General features: G+C 49.6%; 7 protein-coding genes across 7 annotated transcripts; 3 read left to right on the plus strand and 4 right to left on the minus strand.

The window, feature by feature from the left end:
* Positions 1 to 785: 785 nt before the first annotated feature.
* On the plus strand, positions 786 to 1,866 carry FMAN_08703 (uncharacterized protein; the record flags this gene model as incomplete). The annotated part of the gene is made up of 4 exons (XM_041829462.1): positions 786 to 1,196; positions 1,272 to 1,327; positions 1,394 to 1,541; positions 1,621 to 1,866. The coding sequence occupies 4 exons, from the start codon at positions 786 to 788 to the stop codon at positions 1,864 to 1,866; spliced, it is 861 nt and encodes a 286-aa protein (XP_041680223.1).
* A 756-nt stretch (positions 1,867 to 2,622) lies between these two features.
* Positions 2,623 to 3,388, minus strand: FMAN_08704 (putative translation initiation factor SUI1; the record flags this gene model as incomplete). The annotated part of the gene is made up of 4 exons (XM_041829463.1): positions 2,623 to 2,771; positions 2,821 to 2,913; positions 3,067 to 3,141; positions 3,361 to 3,388. The coding sequence occupies 4 exons, from the start codon at positions 3,386 to 3,388 to the stop codon at positions 2,623 to 2,625; spliced, it is 345 nt and encodes a 114-aa protein (XP_041680224.1).
* A 2,255-nt stretch (positions 3,389 to 5,643) lies between these two features.
* On the plus strand, positions 5,644 to 7,179 carry FMAN_08705 (putative tRNA (uracil-O(2)-)-methyltransferase; the record flags this gene model as incomplete). Its single annotated transcript, XM_041829465.1, has 1 exon — positions 5,644 to 7,179. The coding sequence occupies one exon, from the start codon at positions 5,644 to 5,646 to the stop codon at positions 7,177 to 7,179; it is 1,536 nt and encodes a 511-aa protein (XP_041680225.1).
* A 1,391-nt stretch (positions 7,180 to 8,570) lies between these two features.
* Positions 8,571 to 9,132, plus strand: FMAN_08706 (uncharacterized protein; the record flags this gene model as incomplete). Its single annotated transcript, XM_041829466.1, has 2 exons — positions 8,571 to 8,747; positions 8,800 to 9,132. 2 exons carry the CDS (start codon positions 8,571 to 8,573, stop codon positions 9,130 to 9,132), a joined length of 510 nt encoding a protein of 169 aa, XP_041680226.1.
* Positions 9,133 to 9,226: 94 nt separating this feature from the next.
* Positions 9,227 to 10,327, minus strand: FMAN_08707 (uncharacterized protein; the record flags this gene model as incomplete). The annotated part of the gene is made up of 3 exons (XM_041829467.1): positions 9,227 to 9,398; positions 9,456 to 9,621; positions 9,682 to 10,327. 3 exons carry the CDS (start codon positions 10,325 to 10,327, stop codon positions 9,227 to 9,229), a joined length of 984 nt encoding a protein of 327 aa, XP_041680227.1.
* Positions 10,328 to 13,104: 2,777 nt separating this feature from the next.
* Positions 13,105 to 13,528, minus strand: FMAN_08708 (uncharacterized protein; the record flags this gene model as incomplete). Its single annotated transcript, XM_041829468.1, has 2 exons — positions 13,105 to 13,126; positions 13,260 to 13,528. The coding sequence occupies 2 exons, from the start codon at positions 13,526 to 13,528 to the stop codon at positions 13,105 to 13,107; spliced, it is 291 nt and encodes a 96-aa protein (XP_041680228.1).
* Positions 13,529 to 14,663: 1,135 nt separating this feature from the next.
* On the minus strand, positions 14,664 to 17,530 carry FMAN_08709 (related to Calcium_related spray protein; the record flags this gene model as incomplete). Its single annotated transcript, XM_041829469.1, has 2 exons — positions 14,664 to 17,176; positions 17,230 to 17,530. 2 exons carry the CDS (start codon positions 17,528 to 17,530, stop codon positions 14,664 to 14,666), a joined length of 2,814 nt encoding a protein of 937 aa, XP_041680229.1.
* Between the last annotated feature and the right edge of the window lie 1,071 nt (positions 17,531 to 18,601).

Below are 18,601 nucleotides of genomic sequence, written 5' to 3' on the forward strand. Positions count from 1 at the left end.
GTCGCCTATCTAGGGGAGGAAAGAAAACACGGGATCTTGACCCTAAAGATTTAGGTAATTGAGCCTTAATATAGGGGACTCTTTACTACCTAGGTTTATTTTATCACCCTCTTTTCAGGTCTTGAGTTTTCTTGCTCCCCGATGCCTATCTATCTATCATGGTTTTGAGGACTATCTAAGTTAGGAATCACTTGGATGTACGTGGCATGGTGGATCTGTAAGAGCAGGAAAACGGAGTCTGGTCAAGCTTATACGGATAAGAAGAAGAAGCTACATTAACCTTGAGGGATATGTGAAGTTCATTGGTGGTTTATCAAGACAATCTTAAATATTTACATGCATACATGCTCCCGGCTTTCTCATCTTATGGGAACAGCTTATGAATTCGATGGCCGTGGATGAAATTTGATACTCTCGATATCCATGCAGGCATGCTTTTGTCATGGTCAACCCTAACCCATGGGGTGTGATCCAGTTTGTATGGTTCCACTAGCCACGTCGAAAAGGGTCCTGTGTTCCCACTTGCAATGGCTGGCGCATTTTAACCACCACGACCCCTGTCGGTTCAATCTGAATTGTGCAGGCATTGGACTCTGGAGGTGGCAGCTTGTCCTCCTCCTTTGACGCCATCACCAACAGCTGCCTTACCAAGGCTGCCCCCCCCCCCCCTTGCGTCGACCTGATTTCTCTCCCCTCCTTATTTCCCTTGGGTTAGGCTTCCGTGATTTTGGTTCCCACACAATTGATCGCGAATTGCTTCAGATGGCCTGAACGATCGATGTGAGATGGCCAACCCTCCCCCCGTTCGTCGGGGCTCTTCCACAGGCCATCTACCTCCACAACCGCTTGCGCCCGTGACCTCGACGTCTAGCAAACCTCCGCCGCCACCGCACACGACCAAGACAGCTCCTCCCGAGATCGATAGCCCCGTGCATCCTTCTCTTCTCCAACCCCGTGTCGCCGTCGTTCTCAATGTTCCCAAGCCATGGCACCCGTGGCTTTTTGCCCTGCGGCTCTTCTCTATTCTCCCGGCGTTGTGGTGGGGATTGCCTTCTGCGCTTCAACTACTGTTACGTGTCCTGCCAGGACCGGAGATTGTAGTTGTTGTGCCTTCAACGACGGGAGGATCTGTGGCTATGAGTGTCGAGGCAGATGCGCGGTACGCCCTGACTGAGACTGGGCTTGCAACTATATGGGTGCGTTGGGAGATTATTCCTCGAGGGGATCCAATGCCAAAAAGTGCTGTACTGATATGATATGCTGGACGTTAGTGTTTTGCTTCGGGATATTTATCATTCTTCTTCACGGACTGTCTGATGTCCAGATGGTAGGTTATTCCGTCGTCTCTGTTGTGACATCCTCGCTGTGCAACACCATATTGACTAGTTCACAGGCTCATCAATTATACCCCACAAGCGACCATGGTTCGCCTGCTCACAACCAACTTTTGTAACGCATATCTCACTGCGTTTGTGCTCTCTTTCACGGGTGGTTTCCAAGATCCTCGTCTCCTCCTCCCAGGCTGGGTTGGCATAGCCACTGTATGTCTTCCCCGCACACGCGACACACGGCACTCACCGCAATCAAAGTTTGCTACTCCAGCTAACAACTACGCCGCAGACTCTTACCATGATGTATCACGTCACTCACCAAAAGATCAACATTCGCAAGGAGACGTCCACCTCTATCAACGTCTTCTCCATAGCTTGTTCCATCACTATGGTGACTCTGCTGGTACACCTTCATCAGTCCACACCTGACTACCCCCAGATGCCAATCGTAGCTTCTGGTCGGCGCGCCTTTGATGAGGCTTCGCGCGTTATCACTCAGATCAGGGGAAGTATCGAGCAGCATGAAGATCTGTAGAGCTTCTCGGCTGTCTTTCCGGCGAACGAAATGCCTCTCTATTTGTGCCTGCACAAGGAGGCAGGCGAACCGTTGTTGTTTTCCTTTACAAATGACTTTCAGCGACTTTTTGGTTTCTCTTTAAACCCTGATATCCCCGCCCACGCTAGGGCTGAATATGTCTGATTATTCTGCGGAGCTGTAAAACTCATGTATACAATTGCCTGTGAATCCCAAGCAGTGTGCAGTTTTGGAGGCTGGATTTTGGTTAGCACTACCCCAGCTGCTGTGCCTTACAAGTGGGACCTGACGTCAAACTACCACCACAACTAGCATTGAAACAATTTCACATCAATTTTTAGCAAAAAGATTCGGAATCGACTTTGTATTTGCATGAGACTACTGCGGGGCTTGCCCATGTAGACATATCTGACTAACGAGCGACTGACAAGCCATGTTGGAGTAACAAATGCTTTGCCCGTAGCCTCGTCCTTGGTGCACGTGAGCAAGATGGATGCCGAAAAGCTATCATCCACCTGCTGCAGAACGCGCAGCATAAGAATAAATACTCTTCCAAAAAAGCCACCAGGAGTAAAACTCGCCCTGAGTGGATGCCCGTCGTCCTAGAGTAATCGGAGCCGAGCCTCGGTGTGTCTGTTGCGAGAGCAAGAGTACACGTCCGGAAAAGGCACAAGCCGGAGAGGCCATGCGTCCCTGTCCCTCTACGTCAAGACGCCCGGGAACGGCGACTGACAGGACGACGGGGCATGCAGAGCTTTAGAAACCGTGGACCTTAATGGTCTTGGCATCTAGCTCGAGGCCTTCCTTCTTGTCGATGAGAAATTCCTGAACATCTTTGCGCTGATCACCCTGGAGCTGGATCACCTCTCCCATCTCGGAGTCGTTGACGATAGTGCCATTGCAGGCTGGGTCGCATTAGCTTCGTAATCAGTGGCGGCGGAGTGTGGAGCTTACCAAACTTCTTCTTGATGACCTTAAGAATCTTCTTCTGGTCAAATTTCTTGGGGAGACCCTGAACAGTGGTCAAAGTCTTACGTCCATTACGCTCTGGGGCCATGTTAGCATTGTACGCGAAAACGATGCCACCTAGAGGCAGGTGTAGCACGGATTCAGTCACACAGAAATCTCACGTGAGGTTACGGTGTGATGTGATCCTTGATGCGCCCTTGGCTAGTGTGGCTGGAGTAGAAGATGACTTACGCTGAATGCGTATATGGATGTAATTCTGCGTCTGCTTGGTTTCTCCGGTGTCCTCGTCGGCTTCGGCGAAGGGGTCTAGTGTCGCGATGGTCAGCTATGGTGTTCCTCAGAATCGATTTGTTGTGATGGGATACGGAGATGAGTGGAGATTCAACATGTGGCTTGTCGGGAACAAATGCAGGTACGAAAGTACGAGACGACAGGCCGATATCCGAAAGTCGAGACGACCCGCGCAGATGAATACCAAACCCGGGAGGGAAAGACTTCTGGAGGGTAGCAAAGAAAGAGACTCACCGTAGGTCTTGAGATTTTCGATGGACATAAACTCGGAGGTACTGGGGTTACCTTGGGAAATGGGTTTTGTAAAGGGGAAGAGGATGTTTTCAGCGACCGCTGGTAATATAGCGCCTCGCTGTGTAGATATCGAGTAGTGCGTGTAAGCGATGAGGATGTCTAGCGACGAGGTTTGCGAGGCTGCAAAGTCTTTGGAGTTTGCGGGTATTTGTGTTGGTGACGTTGTTAGGGAGAAGAAAGAGTCGGGAGAGTTTGGTAGAAGCGGGAGGGGCAAAGATGAGTAAGTGGGCTTTAGGATTTGGCGGGCACCTCAGGAGGCAGCACGGGGCGTGCTAGCTAATTGGGCTGTGTGTTAGCCTAAATTATCAGGCAGAAAGCCTTGCGAGATAAATTCGGTGAGCATACTCCGTACACTGCCATCTATAACGGGGCTCTGAATCAGAGCCCGTCGTTAGGCAAAAACACTACCTAGAAGTTGAAAATCATTGAAGCACGTACATACATAGCCTAGTCCGCCAAATAAAATAACTTCTCCAATTTACGCAACTTAGGGAGATTACGTTTTTGTTTCTAGAGGCGTGCCTATTTTCAGAAGTCAAGTCATCCTGTAGAAGTTGAAAATCGATGAGATGTTTTGATCATTGGTGCAAAAGCATTCGTTCTCCTTGCAAGGTCTTGGAAGGCTCACTCGAGCAGTGATATTGGTCAAGATCGACGGAGTAGCCTACCGCACATTTCAACCAATACACGGCAGCCCAGCCCAGCCACTGTTGGTCCTCACTTTATTTCGGGAAGCCCGTTGGAAGCGGAAGATGCCTTGCTCCTGAACCCGGCAAGACTCCTTTCAATCGCTTTCAATCAAGTCGAGACCTGTCGTTGAGTCAAGGCTCCACAGGTACCTTATGGTGTCCGCGTTTCGGCACATATCCCCAGAAGGTAGCATTTGTCGGGCATTTTGTTGGCTGCTGGATGCACTGCGCCTTCGTACACACTGTGATATGACATCTGTGATCCATCATCCTGTGCAGTCTCTGTTCAACTGAAAAGTGCGGTGTTGTGTTGTATTGCGTTGCGTTGAGGCCAGTGGTGGTCTAACCAAGTTGTTGGCTGTCACTATTGCTGCAAGTCACACGGCCTTCGCTTGTGACGCGCAGGACCTCATCCTGACATCCGAAAAGCTACCTAGGCACATAGGTAGTGTTGCAATACCTTGGGTTGGATTGATGTGATGAGTGACTCTTGTCAATGCAACATGGTTGGAGGGAGGCAACTCAGATAAGAGTCAGCCTTTCAAAGCCAGACACCGCCACTTACCCTGAACTTCCTGATTCGTTCAGTCATTTCCTCAGTGACTTCTGCGCAAACATAAGTAGCCATAGGTTCCGTTTGTGATGCAAACAGAGCGCAATAGTGCAGAGAAATGGACCAGATCAAGCAGGATTCTGGTTTTCCAAGCCGGAAAGGATCCATGGGAAAGGCACCTGCCAAAATCAGGCCAGGGGTGGTGAATGTTACAGATCTTAGGTAGGTATTATTAGCAGCGATGTTAGCGCGGAAGGCTCCTTCCGGGGCGCTCTGTTATAGACAACCTAAAAGTATGCGGGAGCGAGGAAACAGCGAAACAGTAAGGTAGCTGCCAACTCGAGGGACTTTCGTAAACCAAGGTAACCACCAAGGCAGCCTCCCTAATCAGATCACCATAGTGTGCTGTACAAACTGACATGGAATGCATTAACCCTTCCACCTTGTTTCATTTCTATTACCCTTGACCGTGGCATTGCTTCTCCCACGCAAGTTTGGGTCAGGCCCTAGTTTCCCGCTTCCGCAGTCGGTAATCGGTGCCACTTTTGCCTCGTTTCTCCCAAGACCGAAAGCACCTGTTTCTGATCCATACAGTAGACCATTTCGTCATTACCAGTGGGTGTTTCGCCCAGCTCTTGGACCCTAGATCGAACCATCTCACCTCGCTTCACGGAACCGAGAGTACTAGTCAGGGCTTCAGCTGTCTAGATCCTGGGGCACAGCTAGCCCTATTCGGAGGAAGTCTTCAATATTGCTCGCATCATTCGCAACCTCAACGACCACCCGTCACTATCACAGGGGCCATCAACCCCGGACCAAATCCGATTAAGTACGTCCTAACGGCGGTGATCACCGTAGGGTCGAGGTAACGCTCCGAACGCACCTTATGGCCGTTGGCACCAGACAGTGTCTGACCACTTTTCAGCAGCCTGCATCTTCGGACCTGTCGGCCACCCTTCCGTTTCTGGATTTTGTCTGAGCATGGAGTTTCAAAAGAAGGCACCCTTTGAGCCCGAGGAGTTTCCTCCGGGATCGCCGCCCGTAATCCGCGAACGTTGCGGCGAAGTTACCTGGTTACCTATGTGCCGCCACACATGCACGTTTGAGACTCAGCATTTCAGCGAGATTATGCTCAACCTTGTCGAGAACCCAAACCTCAACTCCAAGTGGTTGTTTCGTGCAGATGTTCTCTTAGATGATGACTGTCAGAACCCTGCCCCTGAAGCTGACAGTGCCATCCAAAGCCACCCTTGGGCTCTCGACTTCCAAGGATTCAGCCGGCAAAGAACCATTGTGCGCCGATTGATACCCCGAAACACACTTCGCGATGCTCCATTGGACCAGACCTGCTCCTTCCATCACACAAATATTCATGAGGATAAAGAAGTTGACGGTGAAGCCACCCTGTCAAGATCACTAGTCGTGTATATACCACATGCCTCCTCTGCTGCAGACCTACCCTTCTATCACCCAAAGGTCAAGGGTATCAGCCAGCTTCATGAATGGGATGTAGCCACCAACACAGGCACCATCTCCGTTCACTTTGCACTTTTTGAACCTGAGGCACGCGAGGAAGAGGTCGACCAAGTCAAATTGGGGAGGATAGCTTACCATCTTCTCCAGACCATCCACAAACATGGTCACAGCACTGCCCGAGGCTACGTCAAAAGAGTTCATCACGATGTCATTGTACCCCGAGAGAGATTTCAGGATAGGTACTCTGAACTAAAAAACAAATACGCCAGAACTCTCGTCAAGTCCTGGCTTGAGACTACAGATCCCACAAAACATGTGTTTGAAGATCTAGGTATTGCAGCATTTCTGATTGAGCTGTGGAAGGAGATGTACCACAATAGGGACTTTCCAGGGTTTGTGGACATCGGCTGCGGAAATGGGTTACTGGTTCATATCCTCAGGATGGAAGGATATACTGGCTGGGGTTTCGATGCCCGCGAGCGCAAGTCGTGGTCTCAGTACAACTCACCATTCACGGGATCACCCTCTGGGTACTCCCTCCAGAGGTTGCTCTTACTTCCCAGTGTCATTCCCAGGGAGGCAACGAGCGATGACACTAGAGCAGTCAACTCTGAGGACATTCATGATGGCCTTTTCCCTCCTGGCACATTCATAATATCTAACCACGCCGACGAGCTGACACCTTGGACTCCAATCCTTGCCGCCATATCTCAATGCCCGTTCATCATGATACCATGTTGCAGTCACAATCTCACAGGAGACAGATGGCGGGCACCTCCGCCTCGCGACAAGACCAAATCAAAGAGTATGTTTGCATCTTTAGTCGACTGGGTTACGCAGATAGCGGAAGATTGCGGGTGGAACGTTGAGACGGAGATGTTAAGGATACCAAGTACTCGAAATACAGGCTTGGTCGGCCGAGAAAACACAAGGAAGGTTGAAGAGGTCGATATACACGGGATACTGCAGAAGTACGGAGGAGTACAAGGGTATTACGACAATGTTGTTAAGCTACTCAAATCATCCCCCAGAGGACACTGAGCACACCAACTTGAACACACACTTGTTCGCGCCACCTCAGCCAAAGTTGCTCGTGGTTTGTCAAACGGGAAATGAACTAGATATGCAAACGCATCTCCATGTCGTACATATTGTGATTGGGGCTAGAAGGGCGCAGCAGATGATCGTCTAGCCGATCGACTTAGTAGCTCCCACCTTCGGAATATTCGTTCTCGATATGTCGGTACTCCAGACTGTCCGTGTCCACGGCCTTCAATAGCTGCACGACCCTGTGTATATCGGGGATTGGCGATACGAAGGCTGGTTGTCCAATGCTTCCCACACAGTATCACTCTCGTCATACAGCCGAGGCAAATTGTCCGCATTGGTCCAAGAATGTGACAGTTTCGTTTGCTCATGCATGAGCACTGCAGCCGCTTCTTGATGTGGAATCCGCGCAAGCCATGTTATGGAAGTATTACACACACAAGCCTGGGACAAATGTGCTGGACAAATAAAATTGAGCTATCATTTTGCGATCGCCATCCGGTTCCATGACCTTCATCCTCGCTTAGGCGCTCGGCTCTGCTGCCGTGCGGGATGTTTCGATGAGAGTTTGCGAGGGTCGTTAGTGTTTCGATCTTGCTTCCGTATAGCATGGATTGATTAGTGCGATCCAGAGAACGGGACAGCTTCTAACCAAGGATCGATTTTGTCTATCTTGAGCCTGAACGTATCCCCCTCTTTTTCATCTCGAATTTGGACGCGGCGCCAGCTCGACCCATTTTCAACGGTTGGCTGCAGCTCCCTTCCCGTTGATCAGCGGTCATGCATCATGAACCGGGATGTTATAGCAAACATCATAACACCCTGGTCGCGTTGTTGGACGAATGACAGCAAACGGATTTTCCTTGCACTAACGTTGATGTTAGAAATGTCCTCCTGCAGGTAGCCGTTCGTCAAGCGACACTCCCTTATTTCCACCGAAGTTGTGAGACACCTTGGGTGACGGCACAAGGGTCCGGGCTGCCGGAGCGTGGAATGAGCGAATGATGAACTAATGCAATGCAATGCAATGCTTATCGAGGGACCTCTTCAGGCCGGATGCACTGTATAAGGGTGGTATACAGGCCGGGCTCACCCTAGGAAGCTTTGCCGCTCTGCTGCTGCTTATGCGTTGCAAATACCCATGTGGAAGCCAACAGCAGTGCAACTCAACCTTCACGTATTGGATCGCCTCCGCTTACGCCTCTAAATATATGAGTATAAAGCCGCCGGGTTTCTCCACCGTTATTCCCATACACGTCTCAGTGATCTTATCACGGAATTTCAATAGTTCAACAAGTGTGCTCTTGCTTGCCTCTTGAATACCGAACGTTACATCCTCTTCGACTATAAGCCCAATACAGCCCAAACCCCTGAACCTAGAAGCCATGGCGCAGGTGCCTTACATCGAAGTCTACCGGTTCAACGACCACATCAAGTCTCTCCAGGAAAAGGCCATCGTAGAAGTGCTCACTTCTACACCTGGAGAGAAGCAATCGAGACTGGGCACGTATGGCTTGGAAAAGCCGTGCGCAGACTTGAGTGATGAAGTGATTCGGGGCCTCGTAAGTCTCAGTATAAATCAACAACCAAGTATCTTCTAACCAGATGTAATAGAGTGGACCACTTGTGAGATGGGCTACCAGCCGTGATGCTGTCATCCAAGATCTCCAGAGACCCATCTTCCGATCCGAAGCCTTCCGACTACAGAAAGGCAGTGCCTTGTGGCCGGGATCTCATTCCACTGCGCTGCTCGTGCCCTTGAGCAACCAGAACGCACTGATCGAACTGATTCCACGCGGAAGTAATGAAGCCATCACGCACAACTGGGATCCACGAACGGTCATTCACTTGAACGAAATGGGGCTCCAGTTTCAAGGAAATGGGAGTGTTCGGTTCATCTACATCTTGTTCCAGACAGCACCCTGCCCCAAGCACCATTTTTGGTAAAATCTTTATCCCAAGGGCTCTCAACGAGTATGGAAACATGGGTTGGGATGGCGGATTCTCTTTATCTTTTCAATCTCCACGCGTACAGCACTTCCTAGTCATCAGCGATACTGGATACACACGCCAACTCAGTATCTAAACTCCCGTCCCATTCAATAAGATCATCCCGTTCATCATATTCCATCACCCAAGTCACATCGACATTGCCATATACACATATACTCTCGGTTTCTTGAGGGCACAGCATACGGTAGATGGCTTTGTATCTATGAGCAGTAGTCAGGCATAAGGACAGAGTCAGCAAGGAAACGGACAGACCTTACTCCCACTTGGAATGCCGGCCTCCCAGCACTTCATAAACCAGAGAGGGTATCTCGAGGTATTCAGATTCGAGGGGTGTTGTCGGCCGATAGGCTGATGATATCTGCTCTTTAATGAGGCTGATGCAGGCAGGGTTGCGGCATTGGAACACTTGGAGACAATTGTGTGCTGGAGGAGGCTTAGGAACAGTTCTGGTATGGGGAAAATCTGGAATCTTTCAAAACTTACCATGCAGAGGGATTTCGTTTGCACGACAACCAACCACTTTACTATACTCTCTGAGTATCCCGATGCCTGTGATGACTCCCTCTCTTAGCCTGTCTAACATGGGCAGCGTTAATTCTTCTTCTGAAATACCGCACTGTCTCACGCAGGCCCTCAGGCCCTTGTACACTTCCTCTTGTGGGCAGCCGTCCATGAGTGCCACATGGCATGCAGCCACGAAAATGAGTGAGAAGAGGGAACCAAGAGAGGGATTGTTGCAAGCTCGGCCAAGATGCCAGGTACACTCGATGAAGAACCGTGGCCAATCAAGGTGATTCCGAACGCCCGGGAACAGGTAGGGCAATTTGAGACGGTGGCACAAGGAACCGACATCAACGTTCCTCCTGAGGTAGTAGGACCAGTCTTCGTCACTTTGAGGAACCTGAGCGAGAAAATGAAGTGCATGCGGATGCCAGCGACCATTGTTTTGGTCGTTATCGGATCCTGGATCGTCTTGTTTCACATCTTTGGAGTCGCCCACATCGTCCTCATCATCTGTGTCGGTATCCGAAGCAATTTCATGAGAACAGGCCTGTGGGTCAATCTTGGGACCGGAACCATCACTGGGCTCATGAAGATTGTGAAGCTTAGGAGGAGACTCGGAGATCATGTTCAAGCCCACATGAGGATACTCGAAGATCAAACGATACTGAAACTGGGACATGGCGGTGGGCTAATTCCGGGGCAAAGCTTGCTTTGGTAACTGGGAGTAGCCGGACAGCAACTGGTAAGGACGATAGGCTATAGGGTTTGTGGGTATGTGCAATGTTTCCTATGTTTCTTATGTTGATTGGCAAAGTATGAAGATGGTGTAATGATGGAGGCTGGTGATAGCGATAAGGAGAAGCAGGTTTCCGTTGGGGGAGACTTGGCTTGAATATGTTGCACAAAGACGAGTATTTATTCTATTTTCTGGCTAGGAACGATGATGCAAATATCAGGGCCTCAGGCAATGAGTGCTGGGTCTTCTGTTTTCTCCTTCTACTCCCTTGACTTTGGGAGTCTTTTTTCTGAGTTAGTTGCATCATGAGCACACGAAGAGTCTCACATCTAGTCTATCTTGCGTCCGTTGCCTCGAGTTTCAGTTCAAAACTCCGCTACAAGGCGGGAACAACGGCTTTCCTCACGAGGCGCCTTTCCATCTCCGCGGGAAACGGCATTAGTCTTGCTGTCGAAGGCCTTAAAGGTCTATGGATGGCGCCGCCACGTTTTCTCCTCGTCTCAGTGTTGTTTGTGTTAGGCTCGTAGTGAGTGAGAGGCCCGGCCTCGTTGGGCAGAAGCAAATATGTCGTCAGTTGGCTTGTCAGGATGGTCGTGACGATCTCGCAGTGGAGAGTTGTCGTCGCTTCGGGAGCCTTGTTGTCCCCTGCAAGTCTCGGGCTGTTGCTTTTTCCCAGTGTCGACCAAGGTGGAAGCACAAACGGCTATCTGCCCCAATGCATGCCGCTCAGATGAGCTAATGCCGTTGTCGTTTGAACGTGCTATGGCCTACGACTGGGGGCGAATCGTGCTTGCAGCGACTGACATCAACCCCTCCCGCAGGAGCTCGATTTCTCTATTCTCCAAGGTGCAGGGCGCCACGCTATGGTAGATGCAGACGGCTCAGACTTCCGAGTCTGTCGGTCACCAGAGGGAGAGGGTGTTCACCCTTGCTCGTAAATTAACAGGTGAGCTACGATATACTGTCTTGTATGTATGTATGTACGCAGCCGTCTGTTGCAACTCACACCCCCAAAGGCTATTCAACGGGCGTCAAACGGCAATGAACTGATCCGGCAGAGTCCGCCCACACTATTGGGGGGTGGCCGTTTCTATATCAGCGCTTGTATGGCAACTTGTGCGCCTTGATCGAGCTGCAGCCGGGTCGATGGGCTCTGTGAGAGACAGGGGACGTACAGACCCTGGACGTATCTGAGATCGGAGAAAAAGATCGATGCTGGAAGTGGACTTGTCTCATATCAGATACCTAAAAGTAAAAAAGAGAATGGCTCGATGGGTCTGATCTCGTTAGCTCTCGGATAGTCCCTTGGGCTCGATTCGATATCCCGCCGATCTGACGAGCCACGTTTACATACAGATCGTTTGCGGTGTTTGGACGAGATGGTGTCATGATCAAGTCATTCCCTCTTGGAGTTTGAACCCTGGCCCTTGGACTTGGATCCTGACCCGAGTCCCCTGCTTCGTCCCGTCACGCCTAAGCTAATCCAGTTCAGCTTATCTCGTGACCCCGGATTGAGAGTTGATTGCCAGATTGAAACGCTAGAGAGAATACAAGAGTTGAGTCCAGGCTTGCCAAGACGTGTGCTTGCAGGTTATGGCCGCTCTGCTCTGTACAAGGGTGACCCTTGGCAGTAAGCACATATATGGGGTCTGGCTTTTAATTAATTAGTCAAGCTCGTTATTACCGTCGGTACTTGGATAGACAGAGATAACAAGTCTAGACAATCTAGACAGTGTAAAGGCTGAAAGGCTGGACTACCTATGATACTGAAATTTGCGCCTGTGCAACACAACCGCATATGCATCTCCCCCAGACCGGTGAGACGGGATACAGCATGAAGAGCGCTTATTCTGTATGTAAGCGGGCGGAGCAGGCAAACGAATGAGTGAATGAACGGGAGAGACATGGCATGCAACGAATGACGATCAAATGAATGAGAAGAGAACACGGCGTATTTTTGGGTGAGACAAATCTCATCGTTTGCTGCAGCCCGAGAGAAGACATCACATCGCATCGCATCGCATCGCATCGCACCGCACAGCCTACATACAGCTGAGCTTACAGCCTACATACTCAAAGCACGCCCTCCACTTGTCGCCTCAAACTGTCTCAACTCTTGGAAAACGGGAACGGGCCTGAAAACGATGACTTGTTCATCTTCCAAACAAGTCATGATCTGATGCTCCATGCAAGCCTCGAAATCGTACAAACGGATATTGTACTATGCTGTTGGCCGTTCGTATTGTTGTCTCACGCTAATGCACATACAAACACATGGATGTTCCATACTCACTCACAGCGCTCTACCAGGTTTTCACGGAGGAAACATGATCGCGGTGCTGCAGCTTCTTTTCTCTCCTGCTCAGTTGATCAATTCTCGCTGATTCCATGCTTCCTCCTGCGGGTTGCTACAGGATGGGGAGAGAGAAAAGAAAAAGAGAAACGCTCCGCCATGTCCTATTGGTATCTTGGTATGTAAGACAAAGGAAATTGATAGAAGAACGGAAAAAGAAAAGACGAGAAAATCTCGAGTTCGTGAGTCACGCTCGAGTTCGCAGTATATTCCGATCCCCCGCTTGGACCTTGGTCAATCTTTCGGTCCATCGTCCTTTTGGGATAGCAACTCGTGGTTCTTGTGTCCGTGTGTGCTTTTGGTCGTTGATCTTTCAAGGCGGGACAGCTAGTAGGCTACCTAGTTCACTATTAGCATGCTTTCAAGATGGGGGTAACAGTACAATACCTCCAAGATAGTCGATCAAAGCTCAAGTGGCCATTGAAAGTCGAGTTCCGTATCGTCAGAGCAACTTATGCTCAGGTCTACTTCTTGTTCTGCTCCTTGTCACCACCGCCTGTATCCTTGTCTTCCTCAGCCTCAGCCTCCCTCTTCCCAGCAACGTCGTCGCGGGCGACGGTCTTATCACGATGGAAGTGTGATTGCTCTCTCTTATTCTTGGCCATCATACCGGCACGGGAGAGCGTCTCGATGGTGGTTTGGTCTGTGAGGCCGATGGTCATGCGGCGCAGATCCTCGCGGGTCGCCTCGCTCATAGTCTCCTTCTCGGGTTTCTTGTTATTGTTGTTGTCTGCCATGATGTATACTTGATGAGAGTTGATGTATATATCTTGTAGTAGCCAAATGAAGCTTGAGATGTCGACGAATGATGAACAAGAGAAAGAAGAACAAGATTGTCAGTCGTGATGGTCGGTCTCAAATAGAAGGAAAGTCGTCAATAACGAGCGAACGGCGTTGACAATAGAGTCAACTGCTTCATTGAGGTTTCCTATCATTGACGTAGCGTTTGCATTGCATTTCAATAGGTACCTTATAGAGAGATAAAGACAGAGAATGATAGCATCAAGTACAATAAGAAGACGAGGGGATCTTTCGATAGAGACAGTGAACGAGTGTTTGCTTCAATAGCCAAAGCAGGCACGGCACTCACTGCTGCATTCAACCCAGCTCCAACAAACCATGAGCTCATATGTACAAGTACCCGCCGTGACTGCTATCAGGAGATATATCTGTAAATTCATGGTTGAAAGGCTGTAGGATGTGCAACATAGTAACCACGGAGAGCCCGATCGCATCAACAAGAGATGCTTGAGTGTTCAATTCCTAGTTTATTATTAGGTCTCGATGACAACGGCCAATTCCCAGTGTTTTAGACATGATTTATTATTAGAGTTAGATGACGATTGTCAAATCTTAGATTCTAGACACTGAAATGACCGTGCAACACGCCTTGTTTAATGCGATGCTTGACCATTGAGTTTTGTGCACTGCCAGCACTTTCAAGGGCAATGTCACGTACAGACGATAATAGCCCGGTACGTTGCACGTCAAATGCAAAGGTATTGTGCTCGAATCATAAGTGATGTATTAACTATCTATAGTTGTTCTCAATCTGAGGTCCCAAAACCTGAAACTCCAGACATCATTGTTGACTAGTTCCTCTATAGTCTTTGTGTTTTCGTGTCGCGTCTCAATATGCTCCAATGGAAATAATTTGCAAGTCGCTTCCTGTGCCGGCAGGAGGACCGAATCATGCTCGATATGTACAAAATGCAATGGTTGAAACCCAGCAGTCAAGCGTTTGCTGACTGGGTACAGGGGGAATATGGGTAAATGCAAAGCGCCATGGTCATACTGAAACCCAAATGCAAGTAAACGACGATGCAACCTTGTGAGGCATAATCCAAGATTCCCTTAAAAGGTCCGAGGCGACTATGGCTCGGACTTTGGCTTGGCCTCTTCTTCTTCTTCTTCTCGGCCACCAGTTGAGTCTATCTTCTCGAGTGGCTTATCGTCAACCTTCTGAACCTCGTTAATGGGTTCCTCGCAGATTGAACTCTGGTCTGCCCAGCTCACGGCCCTCTTTCTTCTCTTGGGCGTAGCAGCATTCTCCTCGATCTTGTCTTGTACGATCGCATCTTTGTCCTCTGGGCTCATGGTATTAACACTTGTACGAGGAAACTCGGCGGATTCTCGAGTCGGCGTCATTGGTGGCCGACTACCAGAGTATCTCGATGCTTGCATACGCAAGGAGCTAGTTCGCATGCGACTCATTCGTGATGTGTCTCCTCTGTTCATGTCGGCATCCCACTCTGCAAAGTCTTTTGCACTCCACGATGCACGGTGGGTACGGCCACTTCGAGGCAGACTATTGACCGAGTGACGACTTGAACCGCCACTGTTTGCCCTGCGTCGGTTGAGTGGATGCGCTGGATGAGACGGGACCTGCGAGTTTGAGCCCTCTACCATTGGGAACGCGTTGATCTGGGTATTGCGTCGAACATTGCTGATACTGAAGATGGACTTGGATAACTCCGCAAGCTCATCCACTTCGTCTTCCTTGGGCTTTGATGTACCTGCTCTATCTTCCATATGCTCGAAATACCTTACTCGCAAATCATCTATCTTATCTGGGAAGTCCTCACGGTTGCGAGACAGAGACATCCACGACGATATCATTCCAAGGACGATCAGGACCAAGATGGCCGCGGCAAGGAAACACTGAACCACAAGGATGATCATGCCAATGGCTGTTGCTGCAACGCGGCTGAGGTCGAGAGTTCTCAAGAATGCGATGGAAAGGCCAGTAGTGATGATCTTCGAGATCGACAGTAACCAAATCGCTGCTGTCGTATTACGAGATCCTTCAAAAGGCTTGAGTTTGATGATAATGACCAAAGCGACGAGTTCAAAGACAAAGAGACCATAGACCTGAGCCAAGGGGCTTGCTCGACCTCCGCCGATGAAGCATGCTCGGACAAACTGATATGCTAAGTAGACTGTAAAGAACCACCATCGAGAGAGTCGATATCGTGCCGACAGCCAACCATAACGCTTGATGTAGGGCTCATCTTGATGAACCTTTGGTCTTTCGGGGTCCTTGTCAACAAACTTGATGCGGCGAATAGGCACACTGGCAAAGAGGCGCGGTTTGTGAGCCTGTTCCTCCTCACCGATGGAGCTTGCAAGTGTCGTTGCCACAAATGGAATTTTCTTGAGGACCAACCCTTGCTCAAAGCGAAGCGTATCGGATACGACCTCATACTTGCCTTCACGTAGCCTAGATGAGCAAGCATACGCTGTTAGGCCAGCAAAGCCCAAGAACATCACGAAAATGACTGCAGCGATAGCAGTCGGCCCCGGTGGACCGTTGATCGAGAACTGGAACATGGCCAGTGTCATCATGACGAAGAAAGCGATAAATAGCGTTCGAAGTAGGCCCGCAGCCATGTATCCGACCCAATGTGAACGAAAGAAGTCAAAGCCATCGGACTTGATAAGCTTGAATTTGTGACACAACTCGAGCACAAACTTGGACGTTGCCACAAATAGGGCAACGGCCGCTAGGATAACAAGGAACCAGATGAGCCCGATGATGAACGCGTCATTTCGAGGGATGCCGACCACAGACAGTACACCTGGGAAGCCAGAATAATCACCTGGGAGTGGCATTCCAGGATTTCGAGGTTCGCCAGCCCAATCATAATCATATGGGTTGCTAGAGTTGAAGTCGTGGCGACGGGTTAACGAGTGGACAACACTCTCAAGTTGGGGAACAGATCGGCTTCCAAGGCTTCTGCCGAAGATCTGCTGCGCAAGACCACCACCGTTGTTGATGGGGACCGACCCTGCAGAGCCAACTTGACTGGCGTTCCCAGACACGCCAGCAAATGGGCTGATAGCATCAATCATGTCAAGGCTTGCAAACATGCCAGCAGTCCACGCAAAATTGCTCCACCAGGCAGGAAGCAGGGCAGGCCAGTTGACAGACAGTGCCCCGGAAAAGAAGATTGATTGGAAGGTTTCGAAAACGATCAAAATCGAAAAAGAATGGGCGTAGTGCATTCTTATATGCGGGATCTGAACGCCATAGATCGCTGTTGCAAATGAGGCCAACACCGCGAACACGGTGAAAGCTCCCAGTATTGATCCCACAATCTCAGGCTGTGAAAAGGTCCTTCCGTTACTCATAGTAGCCTGGAAGCACCCAATTTCTGTCTGTGTTGAGTTGGCAAAGATCCGGATGCGTGAGTAACCTTCCAGGTCGGGAATATTGAGAGCAATTGACGGAATGCCTGCGATGTCATTGGCAGATATTGAAGTTGTAATGTATGCCTCGATGGGTTGGCCGGCCTTCAACGGGCAAAGGCTCGTGACGTTTTCTGCACAAGGGTCGTAGGTTTTGTTAAAACGCTCTTCCCCATATACCTCAATAGAAAGATGCACTAGAATCTGGTTAGAATGATCAAGCAGGACGCAACAAAGTTTCGCAACATACTCATGACGCTTTCCTGGCGGATATTGGTGCTTCCATAGACGTGAAATGACACAGTGAGGTTATCAGAGTAATAAGCCGTATCGAAACCCGTCACATTGAACAGACTTCCATCATTCAGACAGTCGTCAAAGTCGCCTGTGTATAATGATGGTGTCCGACTAACATCGAGCCGTTCGTGGAAAACTCCATTGTCGCCAGTTCCGTTGATGTAAACCTTGTCTTGAGCGCATACATTAGGGATAACGCTTAGAGCGGAGAGAAGGCATGACAATGCCGCCAGAGGTCGTTGTGTCGCGAACATCTTGACGGTGAGATGTGGTCAGGGGGTCGGAAGAAGCGGAATGCGGGCAAGCCCGCCAGGGCGGTCTTTACGATATCGTCGTCAATTTCTTTGGTTCGAATATTATCTTAGTCCAAAGAAGGGAGCGTGTAACGGTATCGAGGAGTTTGGCGGTGGAAATTTGGTCGATTCGGGCATGTAGATCAGGAACTGCAGGACTCGGATAGGAAGTTGACGTTCTCGAGCAATATTTGGATAATTTCGCATGCGGCTATAACGGCGTAAGGGGGTTTCGGCGCAAAAAGGTGAACGCAGCGTTATGGACGATCGAGCATACGGAGGTTGTTCTAAGCAGAGGAGGGAAAAGAAGCCCAGTTACGCACGGGAGATTAAAGCTTGGTGTTCTTTGTGCCAATGCAAAATCTCGTGTTTGTTTGACGTAGGTGTAACCCCCCCAAGACTTTTGAGAGACACAACAGTGGCGCAGCGGCAGGGAGAAGCCACTAAAGATCGGCAACCTCACGCCGAACGGGAATTTAAGGTTGGCGGGATGGCAGCTGCAGGGGTTTTAATTAGAGGGAAAAGTTCGAGATTTAATTCTCAACAGGCGAAGAATGCGAGGTGTTAGATTTGAGAGACTGAACCGATTCTGCTCGAGTCAAAAACAGAGATAACGACAAATTGAGACTAGAACAAGTATTGAATCTTGGTAGTGGACGAAAACAGGGAAGGTCGGGATTAGATCTTGGAGAAGTCTGATCCAACCACATTTTCTGGCCATGCACTAAATTTGGCGTGAGCAGTAGCGAGAATGCTCTCAATTTACGAGACCACGCTTATCGTTTTTCGGCATCTACTTCTATCACGACATGTTCTAGACCCAGGCAGGAAGCAAGAAAACCTCTGACGTTGAACTAAGGTGTAAAAAATACCTAATCTAAGCTCCCTTGAATTTATACCAAATTGATTCATGTCTTTTTGTCGCTTGCGATTGAGGTTCTAAGCTTTCTTGCACTCTCTTGTCGCATGTCAAGTTTCTCCCTCAACCCGCTTCGCTCAACGCTCTGTAGCCGCTATTGTCATGATGCATTA

The sequence above is a fragment of the Fusarium mangiferae genome, assembly GCF_900044065.1.
Source record: "Fusarium mangiferae strain MRC7560 genome assembly, contig: FMAN_scaffold004, whole genome shotgun sequence".
NCBI classification, from domain to species: domain Eukaryota; kingdom Fungi; phylum Ascomycota; class Sordariomycetes; order Hypocreales; family Nectriaceae; genus Fusarium; species Fusarium mangiferae.